General features: G+C 39.7%; 1 protein-coding gene and 1 pseudogene across 2 annotated transcripts; one reads left to right on the top strand and one right to left on the bottom strand.

Moving 5' to 3' along the window:
• Positions 1 to 3,500: 3,500 nt before the first annotated feature.
• On the bottom strand, positions 3,501 to 5,256 carry LOC148848815 (tyrosine--tRNA ligase, chloroplastic/mitochondrial pseudogene; annotated as a pseudogene). The gene has a single exon (XR_016101350.1). The product of XR_016101350.1 is annotated as a tyrosine--tRNA ligase, chloroplastic/mitochondrial pseudogene (transcript).
• Positions 5,257 to 5,759: 503 nt separating this feature from the next.
• Positions 5,760 to 8,509, top strand: LOC148848816 (pentatricopeptide repeat-containing protein At4g21300-like). Its single transcript, XM_088952193.1, has one exon. The coding sequence runs from the start codon at positions 5,760 to 5,762 to the stop codon at positions 7,893 to 7,895; it is 2,136 nt and encodes a 711-aa protein (XP_088808319.1). The 3' UTR covers positions 7,896 to 8,509.
• The last annotated feature ends 13,180 nt before the right edge of the window (positions 8,510 to 21,689 follow it).

Raw genomic sequence — 21,689 nt, forward strand, 5'->3', positions numbered from 1 at the left:
GAAGACAATCATTTATTTATTTAATTATGTATTTCACAAATTTTATTTTTTAAGTTTATTTTTTAAAACCTCTAATACAGTACAGCCCCTTGTCTTGTGCCAGATTTTCCCACCTTGTACAAAACAGACTAAAATTTGTGAGGTGGGAAAATCTGAAATTTCCCTAAAAAAAGCTCGAAGGAAAAAACAGAAAATGAACACCGACGACAGGGGAGCACCAAAAAAACCATGAGAATGACAAAAAGCCACTGCAGACTCTAAATCACCATCACAAATTGTTCTTAACCAAATGGGAAGTTGACCAACCCATTTCCCAGCATCACCACTATGAAAAGGGCAACGAACCAGAAAAGCATGCTTATGATAAATAAAAAAGTATATAGGAGTGCTAAATACAATATAATTGCAAACGCACACATCCCCACCAATCAAACACAAATGGCAAAGAGGAAGAAGCATCGGATGATATGAAGTTATGTAATTAGAGTGAGTTGTCTCGAACAGTAAAAGCACCAGCACAATGGGGAGGGGAATACTAGACAATGTAAATCTGCCATATAACTAAAACTGTTCTCTAAATGGTCCAAGAGCGAAAAGGGAACCACGGTTGATGCAATTCTGCTTTATTAGAATCAATTAGGCATGTAACCTGGTTAAACCGAATCAGAAGCCAACCGGCACTCAGGAAAGAAAAAGAAAACAATATTGATATCTCAGGCACTACATTGGAATAACTAAGTAGGTTTTTGGCATCGGTGCTGGGAATACAGCACCATGTTTGAGTTGTAAGTACTGTATTTTGTTTGTTTGGAAACGGTGCTATCATATAGGTTGTTTTTTAGGAAAAAAGTCCTGGTTTTGTTTGACTCTGTAGAACTGTTTTCAGCATTGGTCTATATTATTCAATCTCCAAGATGATGCCACATTAATATCACATCATTGTATCGCAGACAGCAACGAATTGTTTTCTAAAAAAAAATTAAATTTAGTGCTTTTTCAGACCATACTTTTCCGATTTCCAATGCATGGTCTGAAGCAACATTTATTTTTTAGAAAAACGGTATCAAACAAAAGGGCATTTTCTGAAACACCACTTTTTCTAATGTGATTAGAAAATGGCATTGATGTTGAAGTGTCCTCGTAATGCGTTTTGACATCAAATTGACCTATCTAGAGGCCAAATAGAGGTTAATCTAAGAGTTTGAACCTTCCTCTGCAAGTACTTAGGATTATTCTCTGGTCTTGCATGATGCGCACAAAAACATTTCTTTGCTCTTAAGAGGGATTTTTAAGAGGAAGAATATTGATGGTCAATTTAGGAGCTAATTAGAGAGTTTTGAACCCAACTCTGCTAGTAGTTAAGATTATTCTCTGATCCTGCATGATACACACAAACACATTTCTTTGCTTTCTTCAGAGGGATTTTAAGAGGAAAAAACATGGAGTAACGCAGTTACTTTTAGATCATACTTATGTTGGAAAAAAATTAACATAAATGAAAAAAGCTAAATAATATAAGAAAGAAATAAGTACAGCGTATTGATTTGCTCAATCAATAATTAGTGACAAACATCAAGTTGAGAAATGGTTGCATACAATAACCTCTTTCTAAGGTTGACAAAATGTTGCCTAACTACTTTCACAAATTCAAGATGTGGAGAACAAGATACAGAGGTGATTTATCTAATCAATAAGGCTAACAAAATGTTTGCTGATTATGTTCACAAATTCAAGGTGTGGAGTAATAAACTGGGGAGTGAATTTTCTAATATATTTTACAATAATAGAAAATATTGAGTTAAATGACAGTACAGGATCTGGGATTAAGAGTAAGTTCAATATTAGTCAAATAGAAAATTAGTCACTCAAATGATAATCTACATTTAGAGTGGCTACCAGGCTTTACTGGTGGTGCTCAACAAACATGAGAAACTTGACGGTTTATCTTGTTCACATAACTGAGAAATAGCTCTTTATTTATTTACACTGATCATAGATGAACTGATTGAACATGTTCAAGAGGAGATCCCATGGTGTATGTTGTTTGCTGAAGACATAGTTTTAATTTATGAAACTAATGAAGGATTTAATGAAAAAATAAGTTTATGAGCAAATACCTTAGAAACAAAAGGTTTTAAAATAAGTAGGACTAAAACAGAGTATATACTATGTAAATTTAATAATAATAGGAGTGCATGTTGTCTCCACTTATGATTGGTGATGAAGAGACGATAATTAAATGTGATCATTTTTGGTATCTTGGTTTGATAATTATAAAAAGGAGAGATTGAGGAGCATATCACTGATAGAATTAGACCAAAAAGGACATAGATTGTAGTAAGAAATGATTTAAGCGCTCATAACAATGGATGTGGCACTAAACAGAACAAAATGGCAAAACAAGATTCATGTAGCTGACTCCATATAGCTTGAACAATGCTCAGATGATGATGATGATTTTAAATTCACTTCCTAGTTCTACAGACTTTCCCCATTAGCCACTCAAATTTTGTTTCTCAAGTAGAAACATGTCAAAGTTAGAAAATAATTAAGAAAACTGATTTAAAAAGAATAAGGAAATCATAAAAAAACAGCATAGGAAAGTATAGAAAATTCCTGCTTAAAAATTACCGTCGGAAACCTATAAAATTCTAATTTGCTATTTTCTGTCATACATTACTACACATATCATAACTCACCAACAAGAAACAAAGTATAGTATGCAAACATATGCTAATGCTAGAGAACAAGAAGCAGTAAGCACTCAAAAAAAAAAAAAAAAACTGCAATAAACTGAAATAAACAATGGAAGTGAAAGCCAGTGAAAAATACAGGTGGTTAAAAATGGAATTGAAATTTTGTGAAACTCTTTCCTTGTAACTAAATTAAAAGGTTAGGACCATATGATGCAGTAGGGCTGGAACAAACTAACACAAGACTAAGAGAGAGAGAGAGAGAGAGGAGAAGGGGTAGAGAAAGAGAAAAGATAGAGAAATCTCAAGAAATCACTCCAAGGGGTCCTAGAATCACTCTAGGGTTTGTAGGAATCACTCCATACAGAAAAAAAGCTCTAAAGAAATATTAGTCCATTCATTAGCTTCAAAAGGAAGATGATACATCTATTTATAGAGTGACTTCTGTGACTCAGAATACTGTTCATAATTACAAAAATGTCACTCCTTGTCTTGTGCATCAAAAACACAATAACTTTCTAATTGACAAGATTAGAACAAAGTTTCTAGATGAAGCAGCAAATGGTGCAGAACAAAGTTTCTGATTGACAAGATTTACATGGGAGAAAACTCATCTACGGTTCCACGAAGACCCTCTGAAGGGTCAAAATATGATATCTAACAAATTTAAAAATTTCCTTTAGAGAAAGAAAATAAGAAATAAAAACGTACGGGGATAATAAATGATATGATAATGTTATCCCAAAAACTATCAAGATTCAAGATATTCTTAAAACATCTTGTTCTTGCTAATGTTATACAAAAATCTATCAAAATTCAAAATACTCGTCTTGCTCTTGCTAATATTATCATAAAGCTATCAAAATTCAAAATACTCGTCTTGCTCTTGCTAATATTATCATAAAGCTATCAAAATTCAAAATACTCATCTTGCTTTAGCTAATATTATCCTAAAAACTATCAAAATTCAAGATATTTTTACAATCATCTTGTTCTTCTTTCCAGCAGATAACAATAGCACTTTCCCATCAATAATATCTCCCACTTCAATAGACCTTATCTCACTCTCAACTCTGATATTGTTCAAATAAAGGCCCCCTTGCTTCAATAGGCGCCGGGCTGCTGACTTACTCTCTAGTAAACCTGTGGAAACAGAGAGGTCAACAAGAGAAGCATTCAAAACCTGCTTGTAATCCAAAGTGCAGGAAGGGACATCCTCAGCGATCCCTTCAATGGTCTTCCAATCTAAAACAGTCTCAGCTCCTGGCCTCAATGCTTCAGTTGCCTTCAAGGCTTCCAATAGACCCTCTTCACCGTGGACAAAACGGGTCACTTCTTCTGCAAGCCTCCTCTGAGCAGAATTGGGAGTATATCCAGGTCTTTTCATTCCCTCTTCCAGCTCATTGATCTCCTCCATATTCAGGAAGGTAAGAATCTTGAGAAACCTCACCACGTCCACATCTGGGAACGAGAAAAAGTACTGGTAGAACTTGTAAGGAGATAACATTGAGGGAGACAACCAGATAGCGCCATCCTCAGATTTCCCAAACTTGGTTCCATCACTCTTCAATAGAAGAGGAAATGTCAAACCATAAGCTCCATCTACCTGAAGAATCTTCCGAATAAGTTCAGTCCCAGCAGTAATATTTCCCCACTGATCACTCCCCCCTATTTGAACATTAACCCCCTCATTCTCGAACAAGTATAGGAAATCATAGCCCTGCAACAACTGATATGTGAACTCTGTATAGCTCATTCCTTGTTCGGATTCCAATCTCTTCTTAACACTCTCCTTGGCCATCATTGTACCCACCCTCGCAAATCGACCAACTTTACCTAGAAAATCCAAAAATTTGACGTCCTTCCACCAATCATAATTATTCAAAATTACAAAAGAATCATGAAGACCCAGACCTGAGTTCTTGATTTTCTCATTATCGGCAATCATAGCTAGTTTTCCTTTAGGACCCTCTTTCGAGTTTCTATTTTGATCCCATCTACCCAGAATTCTAGTTATTGTATTAACAATACCTGTTGTGTTCTTCTCTAATGTTTCGACATCCAGTTCAGGCCTCTCCAAGCTTTTACCGGATGGGTCCCCAATCCTACCAGTTGCACCGCCGATCAAGGCGACAACATTGTGACCGCATCTCTGAAACCACGACAATACAATAATTCCAAGCAAATTTCCCAAGTGCAAACTTTCAGCAGTGGGATCGAAACCACAGTAGACCTTCAAGGGATTGAGATTAGGGTTTGAACAAGCTGACCTGAGATTCTCGCTGGTTATCGATTCAAGGAGGCCCCGTTCTTCCAGAATTTCCACGACATTAAGTCGGCTAACAACATCGGAATCTTGGCTTTGCGCTTCAATGGCTCTTTGCGTGGATTGAATACATCTTATAGAGAAGAAGGTGGATTTTAGGGACGTCCTGAGGAGAAAACGGTGGTTGCTGCTATGCAAGAGAAACCTGGATGTTCGAAGGTTACTTTGGAACAAGAAAGAGAGCTTATTATTGTTGCATAAAAACCTAGCAGACGCCATAGCTGCTACGCTTGCCATAGCTGCTACGCTTGCGTACACAGCAACCGCAGTCTCCTAAAACATACCCGCCACCCAAATCACCGGCCACCAGTGAAATTTTGAAGATAGAGAAATGAAATCTGAGATTCAGACGTGGAAACCCAGAACCGGATAACTGAAGGAAACGGTTTAAGGCTGCCCTTAGAAGTTAGAAATAAACCATGACCGATCCGGCTCGGTTCTAGTTCGTCATAATTCAAGGTTCCACTATGATACCGAAAAGACATGATACCGGGAAAGACTTCTGCTCCTGACTTCTGAGGGAAAAGTGAAAACTCATTTTACGGGAATTCCAGGAATGGATTGATGTTTGATGACTTTCAAATTTCAAAATCAAGGGTTTTGTACCTATCTTTTCCCACTTCGACCCACCTTGATTGAATCGTCGTTTGCTATGTGTTCATCATGGTCGCTATCTAATTCGAACTCCAAGGCCAGTCAATCATTTTAAGACGTTTGAACACTGAGTTCTCTCATCTCAAATGCTTTCTTTCGCGCAGTGTCCCTTCGTGTCTCCCATTATTCTCAAACTCTCTAACGTCCAGGAGCAAATTGGATCTAAGAAGACCACAAACAAAGAAACTCTGCATTTGAAACTCCCTCCAGAAGAGCCACCCTTATTATTCGACTCTAGAGCAGCGGTACATCTCCTGAACTCATGCACTTCAGCGAGGAACCTGAAACTGGGGCTTTGCATCCACGCGCATGTTTTGAAATCTGGGCTCCATTCAAATGTATTCGTCAGTAATTCTCTTTTGGATTTTTATGCAAAATGTGGGCGCTTGGAAGACGCTTCCAAATTGTTCGACTGGATGCCTGAGAGGACAGTCGTGTCTTGGACGTCAATGATGGTGGGTTATTGCCAGAACGGAACTGTCGATGAGATCATATCGATTTTTAGGCAGATGCTGTTGGAAAATATCCTCCCTAATGAATTCACGTTTGCCGTTTTATTGCAAGCTTGTGGGAAGAACCGTAACTTTGATTTAACAGAGATGGTTCATGGCAATCTTGTTGCAAACGGCTTTGTCGAGCACCAGTTTTTACATAATTGTCTGATAGACGCATACTCTAAGTGTGGATTCTTGCTGGGTGTCGAGAAATTGATGAACAATTCGAGTTGCAGAGATGTGGTCTCTTGGACCTCGGCCATATCAGGTTGTATATCAAATGGACTGATCGAGAGGGCCTTTGTTTTATTCTTCCGCATGCTAGAAGATGGCATTGTGCCAAATCAGATAACGATTATAAGCATGATTCAGGCATGTTCTTTATCAGAGGAATGGCGATTATTTATGTGGATTCATGGTTATATAATAAAATCAGACTTGTGTCGGGATACCCTTGTCATGAATTCTCTTGTTGAAATATACTCCAGAAACGGCTATTTCCTCGAAGGAATGAAGATTTTTGGCAAGTTCTATTTTACAGGTGACTGTCGGTATCTCAACCCAGAGACAATGGCCAATCTTCTTCAGGGATGTGGTCACTTGGAGTGTTTGAGACAAGGGAAACAGATACATGGGTACCTGATCAAGCACCGATTCTTTCCCTCCGTGGTTGTAGAGAACTCTCTTATGGACATGTACGCAGAAAATAAACAGACTGAATCTGCGTTTAGAATATTTACAGAGATGAACAAGAGGGACGTAATCTCCTGGAACACCATGATCGCATGCTTTGTCAAGAATGGTCTCCCTTCTGAGGCATTGGAGCTTTTCCGTGAAGTACATGCCAATGGACGAGATGCCATAAAGGGGCCTGACTTTGTTACGGTTCTAACTGCGCTCCAAGCTTGCTCAGAATTAGCATCCTTGCAACTTGGCCAGATCATCCATGGCTACCTTATTAGGTCAGGCTTCCTGTATGATGTTTTCATTCAAAATTCCCTGATAGACATGTATGGCAAATCAGGCCATGCAGAATTTGCGGAGCAGATCTTCAAGGACATGCCTACTAAAGATTTGGGTTCTTGGAATTCGATGATTGCAGCATACGGCATTAATGGAAATGGAACCTCTGCTCTGCAAACGTTTTCAAATTTGAAGGAGTTGAGTGCTCACCAGCCAAATGCAATCAGCTTTCTTCACGTTCTTTCGGCCTGTGGGCATTCTGGATTGATGAATGAAGGCTTCCAGTACTTCAACAGCATGGATAAAGAATATGGCAATCAACCAAGCACAGAGCATCTCACTTGCATGGTGGATATGCTAGGGAGGTTAGGGCGGCTTGATGAAGCAGTGGATTTTATACAGAGGACGCCTTTGAGGCCTGGGCCATCTGTATGGGGAGCTTTATTGGGTGCTTGCGCATTGTTTGGCAATGTCACGGTAGCTGAGAGAGCTGTAGAAAATCTTTCTGCTTTGGAACCTGAAAGCAAGGTGTGGAGAGTTGCACTGTCAAATGTTTATGCGAGGATTGGAAGATGGGAAGATGCTGCAAAGGTAAGAAGTTTGGAAATGGACGGTAGAGATGGAGTGAGAAAGAAGGCCGGATGGAGCAGTGTGGAGGTCAGAGGGGAGAGCCACAGATTCATGGTAGGGGATACCAGACATCCTGATAGCAAGAATATCTATGAGATGTTAGACGTGATCAAAAGACAACTTGAATCTGTTTAGCTTGGCCTAGTAAAGACAACTTTTCCAACAGCTAGTTCTAGGAGCGAGGGATCACTCCATTTGCATCGAAGGGGATTCTGTCACTCTCATCTTGTGTATTGAGAAGAAGAAGATCCAGACTCCGTCGAGATTAAAATCTTTAACCGAAGATGGCTCAAGTTATCGGGTTGAGATCACCTGCCAAAAATATGTTCCAACCCTCTCAACTTATCTAACACCGCACATCTCACCTTAAGACTGGGAGTAGGACCCGCCATGCATGAGATGTGCACCGATTCTATTTTTTAGTAATTGCATAGTAGCTATACAAGCCTGAGGTATTTAGAGGAGTATTGAATCAAGACCTTTGCACGCCATCCAATCCTCCAATCCGCTAATTTGGTTAGCTTTACTATAGGCATAGGCATGATAGTAATTCAGCATCTCAGACAACTTGGAGCAAAAGAGTGGTGATTAAATTTATATTGTGAGTAAAGTTGTACAAGGTAACATATCTATAGTAGAGTGCCTTTGATATTTGCAAGCATAATAAGCTAAAAGATGAGCTAATGTGTTCTTAGTTCTATATATGTAAATGAATTTTAAATTCCTAAATTGACTTTGGAGATGCAAAATCCGTCCAAAATGCACTTGATTGATCCATGTATGTTCCATTACTAGAAGGTTTAATTTTTTTACTATTACTTTAGCATCCAATAAGACTCACACTGATTGGCATTGCAACGCTATAGCAGCTTCTAAACCCTTGATGACTGCACGAAGCTCTGTCATAACTGTCAATGGCTATGCAAGCTGACCCTTGGGCTGCAATGATCTGCCTATCATCAGATTTCTTGATGATAAAACTAATGCATGCATTGTTTGCATGTTGATCATAAGATCCATCAATGAATACTAAGATAATGGTTCTTAGTTATTGGGCTTAGGGGAAATGCCTTTAATTTGTCTTGACTGAGAGTGAGACATGAATCAACAATTATTTCATTTGCTTTGTCCACCAAAAAAGCGGGATTCACATCCTTGTTTAGATGAAACTTCTTGTTGTGTGCCTCCCTGATCATATATAGTACTTAAAATTTGGACAGAAAGCATAATCTGATATCTACATTAAAAGCCCAAGTGACTAAAGCCAATCCGAAATAAGTTATTGTAGGTGTTCACCATTCACTATATTGGAGTTTATACCAATTGGGCTTGGAACCAAACAGCTCTTGCAAAGTCACATTTGAAAAATAGATATGAAAAGCTCTCTTCTTCATGATTGCAAAAAATGCATGATACCTCTGTATTTCTATTCCACCGTCTCAACTTACTTCTTGTGGGGACTCCTCCCCATAGAGCCTTCCATGCAAACACTTGGTACTTGAAGGGCATTTTGGTTTGCCAAATTAATGACCATTTAAAGGAGGACACAGTAGAAGATGGATTTTGATTGAGAAAAGTCTAGTATGTAGATTTCACGGTATAAGTACCCAACTTATTTATCTTCCAAATTAGATTGTCAACACTTGTGGATGGTGTTATTTGTATAATATACTCAATTGAATCCTGTATAAATGAATTTTGAAGTAGAGAAAGATTTCATGTTCCATTGGGATTAAGAAAATGATTTACTTTGATATTACTCACCACCTGTGGTTGCAAGGTGGAAGGAATGCCTCCTCTGATGGTTGGAACCCAATGATCAAAATAAGCATCTATACAAGTACCATCTTGAACTAACCACAGAAGGTTAGCTTGAATGTCCCTAAGCAACTTTTGAACCTGCCTCCGCCATGGTGATGCTCGACTAATATGCTTGGTTTTAAACGGGCTAGTGTGTGAGAAGTATTTAATTTTTATATTACTTGCCCAAAGAGAATCAGGATTGGAGAGTAATCAACATATTTGTTTACCAAACATTGCCTTGTTCATCTAATGAGTATCATAGAAGCCCAGACCACCTCTTGATTTTGGCAAACAAAATATGGCCCATGAGACTGTGTAGAGTGTTGTCGGTGGATAACCCTTGCCACCAAAAGCTTCTTTGAATTTTATCGATTGCAGTGGTTATTGTCTTAGGAGCATTGTGGTGGTCATAGTGTAGAGAGGAATAGCTTGTGAAACTGTCTTTATAAGTGTAGTACAGGCTGCTTGAGAAAGCAATTTGGCTCTCTAAGTGTTTGTTATTGCCTCAATTCTTTCAACCAAATTTTTATGGTCAAATGAGACATTTTTAGAAAGCCATAACTTTGCACCCAAGTAAGTACCTATATCCTTGGAGTACTGAACACCAACCACTTTAGAGAGAAAATTTATGCTGTTTGTGCACATTTTTCTTGAAAGCAATGCTTGATTTTGTGAAATTTACCTTTTGCCCAAAGATTTGTTCAAACTCCATGATTATATCTTTGAGCCTCTTTACTTGTCTCAATTCTGCTCGGGAATATAGAATACAATCATCAACAAATAACAAGTGACTTATTGGTTGTGAAAGCTTACCAAATTTGAATCCCTCAATATGTCCAATAGTAACTTTTGTTCAACAATTGGGTAAGAGCTTCCGTTCCAATTATAAATAAGCAGGGAGATAGAGGATCTCCTTGTCATAGTCCTCTTTTAAGTTTGAAGTGACCCATAGCTTCCCCTCCTAACTTGATAGGGAAGATTGGAGTTTCCATACATTGAGCTACCATGGCAACCCACTTGTTAGGTAAATTCATTCTTCTCAATACTTCCTTAATGAATTCCTAACCCATACAATCGAAAGCCTTGGTCATATCTAATTTCAAGGCGAGCCAACCCTTGCCTTTTTTCTGTTTTGTCATTTGGTGCATAATTTCCCTAGCTAATATAATATTATCCATGCACATTTGATTTTTCAGAAAACCTAATTGGTTCTAAGAGATAATAATCTAGAGAAGAGGCTGCATTCTTTGAAACATCCATTTAGTAATGATTTTATTTAAAGCATTACATAAGCTTATAGGGCCACAATGGCATGGACTTTCAGCAGCTTTATGTTTAGGGTTGAACACAAAATTTGTATTATTTATCTAGGCAGGTAACTGACCTATATGGAAGAACTGAAGCACAAGATTGTAGATGCCCATTCCCAAAATATACCAGTATTTCTAGTAAAAACAAAGCCGAGAAACCATCAGGTCTAAGGGCCTTGTGAGGATGCATAGCCTTAGCTGCAGCGGTTACCTCTTCAAAAGTAGGTGCCATCAACAAGCTAGCCATCTGGAGATTAGAAAGAGTGGAGAATTGGACATTATCCAATTGGCTTGAAGTGAAGAATTCCTCCTCATTACAATGTTGTTTAAGAAGGTGCTTGAGCGACTACATAATCTCAGTTTTATCAGTAGTCCATTCACCTAACTGAGTTTTAATACAGTCTATTCCTTGTCTTTGTCTCTTGTATTTTACTACTTGATGAAAGAATTTAGTGTTTCTATCTCCCACGACTAACCATAATTCCCTTGATTTCAGATGCCACAGTTGTTCTTCTTTCTTAAGCCAATCATCATACTCCTTTTGCAGTCTTTGGTATACTTCTAATGCTCTAGAAGTGAGGTCCCTTGATTGCATGTTTTGTTGGCAGGTGATATTAACTCCCATCGGTTAAACTTGAAAATGGAATATTTTCCTATTGGAAAAATTAAATTGAAGTGGCAATTCAATTAGATTTTAGATTTTTCTTTTTTTTTTTGGTAAAATTAGATTTTAGATTTATAGTGTGGACAAGTTGAACTTGATTCACCTAAATCTCATTAACTTTTCCATCTTCCGATGTCAATATATGGGATTGGTGGGAATCCCTATGGGATGTTCCAGTTCTGTATGAAGAATATTGCTTCAATACAGTGAAACGGGATGTTACCAATGCAAGGCTGTAAAGGCTGTTTGACTGGTGTTTGAATAAACGATGTTTGATCTAAGTGTCGCCCATGGGTCACGGTCTATGGGGCACAAATGTGAATTTAGAAACAACCAAGTTTTTAATAAGTGAAAATTGCAGATTATTACCTTATACTTTGGACCTAGTCTCACTTTGGTCCACAAACTTCAAAAGGTGATGGGACCTTTAGGATTTTGAGTTGTCCACCCATCAATTAAAATGGAGGTGATGGGACTTCTAGAATTTGCATTGAAAAGAATTTTTAGTAAAACTCGGTTGGGAGAGGGAAGGGGTTAGGCATCCCTCTCCCGAGTCTGATAGGTGGGGTCCACATGGGGTTCCATATAGGCAAAGAACAAGCACAAATAAGTAATAAAGATAAAGACACAAAACAAGCAAACAAATTAACCAAAAAAGCTCCCTATTTTATATTTATTTATTATGTTTATTTGTTTTTTTATTTTATTATATTTATTTATTTATTATATATATTTTATTGTTTTATTAATTTTTAATTTTATATTATTTTATTTTTCACTTTTTTATTTGTTATGCTTTATTAATTCTTCTTCTCTTTTTATATTATTTATTATTATTATTATTATTATTCTTTTGCTTTTATAATATTTTCTTTTTTCTATTCTAAATTTATGTTCACCTATTTGTCATTATTTAATTATCTCATTCTTTCTATATTTTTTATTTTTTTATTTATTTTTCTATATTTTTCATTTTTCATCCTTTTACCATATTCTCAAAGGGCCCTATTTCTATGTTTATTCACTGAAATTTTCTTTTGTTCATTCTACTCAACCCAAAAAAATAGGTTTTTATATTTCCCCATTAATTCCCACTTTTCTTAATTTTTTTATTATACTCTTTTATTTCCTTTCTTTTATTATCCTTATTTTTGTTACATATCTCCCCTACTCTCTATTAGTGATGCCCTTCTCTTTTCAGTCTAACCCTAATAAGAGGGATTGTCCTGTTTTTTTTTATCAGATTTTTCTTTATCATCCTTTATTTGTTTATTTATTATTTATTTCTTTTTAGGATGTTCGAACATGCTCTACTAACATGGATGACCTACAGGAACTGAAAATCTCACACATTGATTAAATATTAGAATCATCAAATAGAGGATATATATATCACAATGAAGTAAGTATCGATCATAATGATGAGATAAGCCCAATACTAAAAACAGGGGAGAAGAACAATGTAGGTGCAAATTTTTTTTTATACAATGATTACAATTTTTGAAGAACACCCTGATAGAAACTTGAACTTCTAACCATAAGATAAGTAAAGAAGAGACTTAACAGCATCATCAATCAAGATTTGATGTAGCGCGATCTAGTCACTCCTAACTGGCTAGGGCCTCGCTCCTATCTGGCAACGGACATCACCTGAGAAGGAGAAGAAGATGAAGGATTCCCGGGGAGCTCACCCGACGGGAACACTCCGATGCTTGAGTTAGAACTCGGTGGAGAGCTTAGAGAGTTGCAAAGAAATAAATGCTAAGAGTGAGGATGCGCAATTTTCAATTACCTTTTTCCTTGGGGGTTGGAGCCCTTATATATTAATGCTCTGTCAAATCGGGTGTAACCACCTCTGATTCTTTGCTACAGCCGTTATTCGCCAGGCTGATTCGATTGGTGCAGGTATCCTTCACAGAGTACGGTTCTGTCAGTTGAGAGACGTTATGCAGGGTTGGCGTGCACGCCGCCGCCTGACGTGAGATGTGGGCACAATCCTATGGACTGGCAGGTGTTGCGCCGCCGGACAAGAGATGTGGGAGCAGTCTGATAAGCACGGTCTTGTCGGATAAGAAGTTTCCCGTAGACTCTGGGTTACTCAATAGCGAGCTCCTTCGTAGCGAGCTCCCTTGTAACGAACTCCTTTGTAGTGAGCTCCAATAGCGAGCTACCTTGCATCAAGCCGTTCTATAGCGGGCTGTAGCGAGTTGTCTTGTGGCGAGCTATTCTGTTGGGGTTTCAACGAGCTCATTATGCCGAGTTGAGGCCAAGCTATCATGCTGAGCTGTCACTTATGTCGAGTCATATCCACGTGTCCCTTAGTTAGGAGGTCGGGTCAAATCACCCTCCATCAATTGCCCCCCACTCCTCGGGTGGAGTGGTCCATCAATTGACTGATCACATGATCTATACGCGCGGATGTTAGGCGACTTTTGGATTTTTTTGGCACCAAAAAATGTGCCAAACTGCCTTCAGTTTCGGAAGACGTGTAGCTAGCTTTATTTCAGTCTCAGAGGACGTGCAACTGGCTTTATTATAAGCCGTTGGATCCGCTTTGATCGAGACCGTTGGTTTTTTTGGCACAGTCGCTATAAATAGGAGGGCCCCAGGCCTCATTTTCTTTACGCCAACTTGCCTTGCTTTTAGTTTGAGGTCGCGCCTTCACCTTGTTCTCGAGCTCTCCCTGTTTTTGTCACTTTCTCAGTTCACTTTTCTGGTGAGTCCTCTACTCTGTCCAAACAATGGCTGGGTATCCATAGTATGGTAGCTTTTCCCGAGATGGTAACTAGGGTGAGGTCACCTCGAGCTTGGGGGGAGCTTGGGGGTTCCCTGAAGGGCAAGCTCCAAAAGTCTGAGAGTCCTCCGATAACTCGGCTTCCACTTCTCGGGGTCGGGAACCGGATAACTTCGGCCCATCCTCCATGTCAATGGAGAGGCTTCAAGCCCTAGTCTCTTACTATAACCTCCCTAGGGATCTCATTTACAGCCTCCCATCTAGCAATTATCCCTAGGAACACGGCCACGACGAGATCGTGATCTTTGAGGAGCAGCTCGTGGCTGGTCTCCGACTCCCTCTACACCCTTTGATAGTGGAGGTTCTTACCCATTTCAATGTCACCATAGACCAACTCCATCCGAACTTAATCCGGAATGTGGTTGGGATAATTTCTCTATTTTTCAAGTACTGTCTTCCTCTTTCCCTTGATATCTTTTCCACTATCTTGTCAATTAAGAATGCCTCCCCCGGAGCCCCTCCCGAAAGGCGCTCTTATTACTTTTCCCCCCGTCCTGGCTTCAAGCTCCTCCATGAGCTGCCAAACAGGATCTCAGCCTAGAAGCAGGGTTATTTTGTAGTTCGCAACCCCGAGGGGTGGTTCTTTCTGACCTAATGGAGGGTCTCCGTTCAAGATCCAGGCGTTTAGTTGAACCCAAAGGTTCAGGAGACGCTGCAGTCTTGGGCGGGGGTAGGCTTCCTCTGTTCGGACTACCTGGCTGAGGACAAGCTCGTGCAGGCCAGCCTGAGCCCCGGTAGGTTACCTTTAGGTTGCCTTCTTCATTTTTTTTTCCGAGCTGGACTAGTGCCTTGTGATTCTTGCAGCCAACATGTCTGGTGTGGATGCATATCTCCTTTTGTCAAGCAACCAGAAGCGTAGGGCAAAGAGGTCACACCCCGACCAAGCGTCCACTTCTGGGGTCACCGAGTTCGAGGCTACGGACCCGGCCTTTGTTCCACCGCTGAAGGTCCCACCTATGCCATTCGAGGGAGTAGCCGCGGGAGGCAGTGAAGAAGAAGAGGTCCCACCTCAGAAGCAGTACCCTCGGGCTGCGCAGTCCAGTCCCACCGTCTTCCCATGATTTCCTACCTAGGGGAGGGACGAAAGTGTCACCAACTTCCTCGTGGCCTCGCGGAGGAGCCAGCAGGCGGTCGGTCACGAGGAGATCGTGAACTGGGCCAGGATGCAGCCTAGACAGCTCTCTAAGTTGGCTTCGGCTCACTGCATGGTGGTAAGTGGCTGCTTCTTCCCTTTTTCTCCCCTCTTTCTTTTCTCTCTCCCCCTTACTTACCTCAACTTTCTATTGGCAGTTGAACTCTACTATTCATGCCATGGCCTGTTAGACTTCCATTTACTCCCAGGATGCCATCAATCAGAAGTCGGAAGTGCAGAGGCTCCAACGCGAGCTCGACCAGGTCCAGGATGAGGTCCTCTAGGCTCAAAAGGGGAGTGAGGCCCATGAGCTGCTCATTAGGGACCAGGAAGCACGGATCTCCTAACTGTTTGAGAAGAGTGCCCGTTATAGGGAGGAGTCTTCGAGGGTGGTGGCAGAGAGGGAGCTTCTTCGTCAGCAAGTCCAGAGCTTGGAGTCAACGCTCCATGAGCGGAACCGTAAATTCGACGCCGCGATGGAGGGAGAGCGGGCTAAGGCAGTGGAGGACTTTAAAGAGTCCTAGCAGTTCCACGACCTCTAGGTTGAGTACGGTTATAAGTCCTACCACTCGGGGTTCAAGCTTTGCCGATGGCTGGTCCGGAAGAAGTTCTCTAGTCTTAACCTTGAAGGTGTAATAATGAGGGACCTGGCCCCAGAGACAGCGGACACTGCGGAGGAGGAGGAGAGCGATGAGGACGTAGAGGAGGTGGGATCTTGAGGCTGGTTGCTCTTTTTTTTTTCTTCTAAAATGAATCTTTTGAAGTGGTTGCTCCCAGGCGGCTGAGCCCGATTCTCTTTCTTTTATTTCTGTTTTGATGTACTCTCCCGGGCTGTTAAGCCCGGTTCTTTCTTTATAATAATTAGTAATGAAATGTTTGTTAGACAGTCTTGTATGCCCTTAGCTTGAATCGGACTTGATGTACTTTTGTTATTTAGTGGAAATAAATTAAAGTGCATGTTTGATTCATGTTGTTTGGTAGAATTCTGTGTAAGACCCTGAAAATGGACACTTATAGAAACTTGTGTTAGTTTTAAATGTTCACAGCCATTGGATAAGTCTGGGGAGATTTATCCTGCCAAGGCTGATACTGGTGTGCCACCAAGTGTTGGGATGGCTTGTTTTGGCCATCAGGGTAAGACCCAAGGCACATGCAGTATGGGATTGCTTGAACCCTTGAACCGGACCAGATTTCCAGTATTGCCCTAGACCTTGGAGACAAATGGGAAAAACTGAAAAGTTACACCTGACCCCTAGACTCGATTATGACACATCATCACTGGGTATCAGATCAGGCTGTCTTTGATGTGTCAATCAGTGAGATCCTTAGTAGGGGTCAAAACCTGGACATGTTGGGGCAGTCTGAGAATTCATCTGAGTGAGTGGTCATAGTGACAGGATCAGCCCCTTTGTCGGACAATGGTAATGATTGGTAATGCACTCTCTCTGATGGAAACCAAATTGCCGACAGTTGATTTCAATCGTTGGAATTTTGTTTTTCAAAATAAGATATATATATATATATATATATAGTATATGTACGATTTCAAAAGATTTGTAAAAGGTTTTAATTCCCGGGATCCATGTGAGTAGAGAGTGCGGCACTGTTCCTTGCAGCCGAGAGAGAGGTCTTCTCTTGTCGAGCAATGCTTGATCATTAAGGGCTGAGAGGTTAAGTGTAAGACCATTTAGGATAATACCTGATGGGATAATCTTGCACCTGCCCACAGTCCCTGGGTTTTTATAAGATGGCTTGGCCCAGGGACCACTTAATGTAAGTGTTGGGCCCATAGGGTCCATGTGATGGGCTCAAGGGGGTCACTGAGTCTTTCAGTGAATTCAGCTAGGCCTTGTAATAAAGGCTGGGTCGAACCCATGTGGCTGGTGTGTAGATCAATGCTTGGGTCCCACGCCATACAAAGAAGCCCAACTAGGCAGCAGGTTGGAAACTAGTCAAACACTGAACACTTAATGGGCCAAAAGCCCATTTCAAACTGGGCTGATATGATCACCAGTTCATAGGGCGAATCTGAGATTAGTGTTAGTAAAAGGATTGGGTCTTTGATCTTATCCACTCTAAGAGACCAAATTCAAATTAGATTTGAATCTGGTAACCTCCTGATAACATCAGGAGTTAACTAACTTAATCTGCAGATAGGATTAAGATTAACCTCTATCCAAATACTGATTTGGATTTGGGATAACTCCCAAAATATTGGGACGTTTCTTAATCAAGAAGAAAGAGGAGAAAACCCTAGCAGAAATATCAGATTTCGAACTAAGGGGGTTGGAGTAAGCAAGACACACATCCTGCAATCTGAGATTTGATCTCTCACATACTCCAGAGAGAAGAGAAAATTCTGCCCTCTTCGTCCCTGGACTTCTCCTCCTTCAGCCGCCGCCACTACCTATTGGAAGATTGGATATTTGTAGCAACAGGAAGTCAAGAAAGCAGTTCTTGACAATAGTCTTGCAAGAAAGACACTAGGATTCGGTGTTCAAGGTTTCCAAAGGGTTCTTGTGAAGAATCCAGTGTATAGGGCGCACCCTGCTGGTTCCATTGCATCCACAGCTGTGCCATCTTCAGCAGGAGTAGATCTTGGTCACTTCTTTGGGCGTGAAACCAACTTTGGGAGATATTATTTCTCCGGATCAGGTATAATCCTTCCTGTTTCCTTTTGGTTCAGATCTGGTTTATTTATGGTTCAAGTAGGATCCTTGAATAATGTGTTTTAAATTTAGGGAATATGATTCCCAGTTGGAAGAAGGTAGGAAATTTTTTGAAATTCGCCCCATTCCGCACCTTTTTTGGCGTCCATTAGATGGATCCTACCATTCTTTCAGTGGTATCAGAGCTACAGGTTTGAATCTTGAACCAAAAGAAAATCAGATCTGACCCTGCGCAGATGAACAGAAAATGTTCTGCCAAGATCTGCGTAGATTGCTTTCCTTTTTTTTCAAGAAATGGTTTCTTGTTAAGGGCGTTTGATATGAAATTAATTTTGTTAAATCCAAAAATTTATTTAGAATTGTTCTTTATTTATTTTGGATTTAATGGACTGTTCGAACCTGGAGATCGCAGTGTAGTTTTGGTGCAGATAGTCTGTGCACCCTTTTTTCTTCCTTTTATTATTATTTGGTTTGTAAATATTTTTTTTCTAGACTGAATGTATAGGATTTGATCAAGAATGTAATTAATTAATAGAAATAGGATTTCTGTTTTTTATTTATTTTCTTGATTAAAGAAGAAGGAAGAAGATGGCAGCGTTGGAGATTTGTAGATGGAGAAATCACATACTGTGATTTATAGTTTATGAAACTGTAACTTTTGTAATTAACCTCTGTTTTGCAGGTGGTACGAACAGTCCATATTTTTTATTTGTGATTGTCTAAAATAAAAAATTATTAATTTCATATCTCTCTTGAATTGAAAATCAGTTTTGGACCTTTTCGGACTAGATTGCACCAAAATTGTTTGGACCGAATCTGAGATTCGAAGGGGGCTGTTTTTCAGTCCATATTTCTCACACTGATTATTCCAAATTTGATGTTCAATTCAGCCCACCTGTAAAGCCCAGTTTTAAAGGGTTAAAACTGCAAAAGCCCATTGTTGTGAGAAAAGCTGTATGGGCCGAACTGCTAACTGCAATTCAGCCCATACACCTAGTAAACATTAATTGTTAATGCTTTAAGTTTTAAATGGGCCATTCGATGGGCTTTACAGCAGTTAATTGATTGGATCAATTCTTCCTTTACATGTGATGTTTGGATGTATGATGTGCTGCGACCATGGGCTATAAGCACTTGGCCCATTTTAACTCGTTAGTGGCTCTTGCGCACACAATGGCTGAATGCACATCATTGCTATGGTGTCCCTTAAGGTCATTGGATGACCCCTCTCCGCTTGGTGGGCCCCACAATCCTGAAAAGGGATGCGTACGGAATCCCTAGCCGATTGAGGCCCACCAGAAATCTGGCTTTATAAAAGTCAGTGGGAACCACTTTGGTTTAACCTAAATAAGAACTAGGGCATAATTTTGTTCCCTCCAAGTAAATATGAGTGTGTGTGATAGGGAGATCTATTTGATGGACTCTCTAAAGGCCTTTCGTCATTAGCACAACGATGGGTCCATCAGTAATGAGGAAACGCACCATAAAATTGGGCTATCCATTTGCTAATGGATCTGTTAGAGTGTTTCATTAGATGATAGGGCGTCATAGACCGATGTGGGAGGGACTTCACCAGAAAATGGGAACTCTCTCACGGTACCTTGGCATAACCTGAATATGATGGGTGTGCACTCACTAGACAGAAAGGTTTTGATGTGTGGCTCATTGTGACACTATCAAGTGCACTAGCCGTTCAAGTAATAAAATAGTGAGTGAAGTATCGTTCCCACGAGGATTTAGGAAACAATTACCAATACTAAATTGAGCACTTCTTATCTGATCAACAAATAAATCAAAACTTTAATGAAAGCTAAAAAATCCTAAATTAAAATCTATCAAAATCATTGGCCCAATTGCCTTCAAATCAGGTTAGAAGAGTAAGCAGTAAATGTCAATCTCAGAATTCAGCAATTTATCAATTTGGATCATTCAAATAAATCATGATTGAGCCTTGGTTTGGTGAAACCCCAAGGTCATGAACAGCCTCACTCAAGCGCATGTTCATCCTATGCATGAGTGACGGTTCTTCTATCTCTAGCAAGAATCTAATCCCCATGCATGCATTTCTTCAAACACTTCTAAGGCATCAATTCAAATCTGAATTGATCACCAACTGAATTGTGCAAGTTATCTCTAACCTTGCACTCAATTTAGTTCTTGAATAGTAGATCTGAATTCCTAGAGTCTCTCTCAAGCACTCTAGGAATTCCAAGTTGTAGATTAATTCGGCCAATCTGAAAATTGCAGATCTGAATTCTCTTTCAAGCAATTCAGATCTTGCAATCTCAGATCTGAGAATTCAGATCTGAGTTTTGAAGGTTAGTTGGCCGAATTGATCTGCAATAACACCCATATTCAAGAAACTTCAAGTACAGTCCATGATCATTTGAATGAATCAAAAAGAATTAGATTGCTGAACTGAAATTTTACAAGCTGAAATACATCAAGGAAGAATGGAAAAAAAGGAGAAAGAATAAAGAAAATATAACAAAGAAACTGAATTCGAATCAAAAGAGAATGAAACTACAATTGATTTATTACAAAAGATCTTTGAATCACAAACCCTCAATTCGAACTCACCTTCTCATCTAGCTTGCTTGTCTTGAACTTCCTTAAGCCCTTCTTCTTCTTCTTCCTTGCGCCTAGCCTTCTTCTCTTCTCTTCTCTCAAGGTGGCCGAACCTCTAAGAGTGGGAGAGCCTTCCTCTCAAGCAATTGAACACCTCTCCCCCTTCCTAGAGGCCTCCTTATATAGTTTTTCAAGGGGGCTCTTGCCCCTTCTTGAAGCCTCTATAATGGGGTGTATTACACCCCTTTCTTGAACTTTCTAGAGCTCTCTTGAAAGCCTCCTAAGGGCTGCTATTTGGGCTGCACTTAGGCTCTCTCTTAGCACATAATAGCTATACATTGAGCTGCTCTTTTGGGCTGAGAATGGGCCTTCCTTGCTGGGCCGAATTCTACTCTTAGCTAGGCTTTCTTTTCTTGGATTTTTTCAAGGAATCCACTTGCTCTTCTTGGGCCGAAGTGCTTTCTCTTGCTTCCACAACCGAGCTGGACTGAAATTGGTCTTTTTGAACATTCTTTTCTTGCCTTTTTTCGTCATTTTCTTGGATTAATTATCCCTGAACTTATTCTTAGCATTAAGCTAAATTAAGGCAAAAATTAATAAAACCGGCATAAAAATCCATGCTAAAGTCCTCAAAAATTATAGATAAATTGTAAGTTCATCAAATACCCCTACACTTAAGCTTTTGCTTGTCCTCAAACAAGGACATCAGCCATAAACTGAACATTCCCCCCCTTCTGTTCTTACCATTTACCTGGTGAACTTTTTAAGATAGAAATTCATTCAGTAGTTGGGGGACTTTTGTAAGTGCTCAACTCTTATTCTTGTAAATTACTATTTAAGATATGTATAAGATCCAAGGAAAGGAGAATATGAATTTCATCATAGTCTACCCTTCACTCCTAATTCATATATAAATCAGCTCCTTAATTGTCAAGGTTAATAATCAAATTTCACTAAATTTCACATCTGTAACTATATCTTAATGAGAG

This window comes from Nelumbo lutea, chromosome 6, assembly GCF_056320005.1.
Source record: "Nelumbo lutea isolate HS-2025 chromosome 6, American lotus-T2T, whole genome shotgun sequence".
NCBI lineage: Eukaryota > Viridiplantae > Streptophyta > Magnoliopsida > Proteales > Nelumbonaceae > Nelumbo > Nelumbo lutea.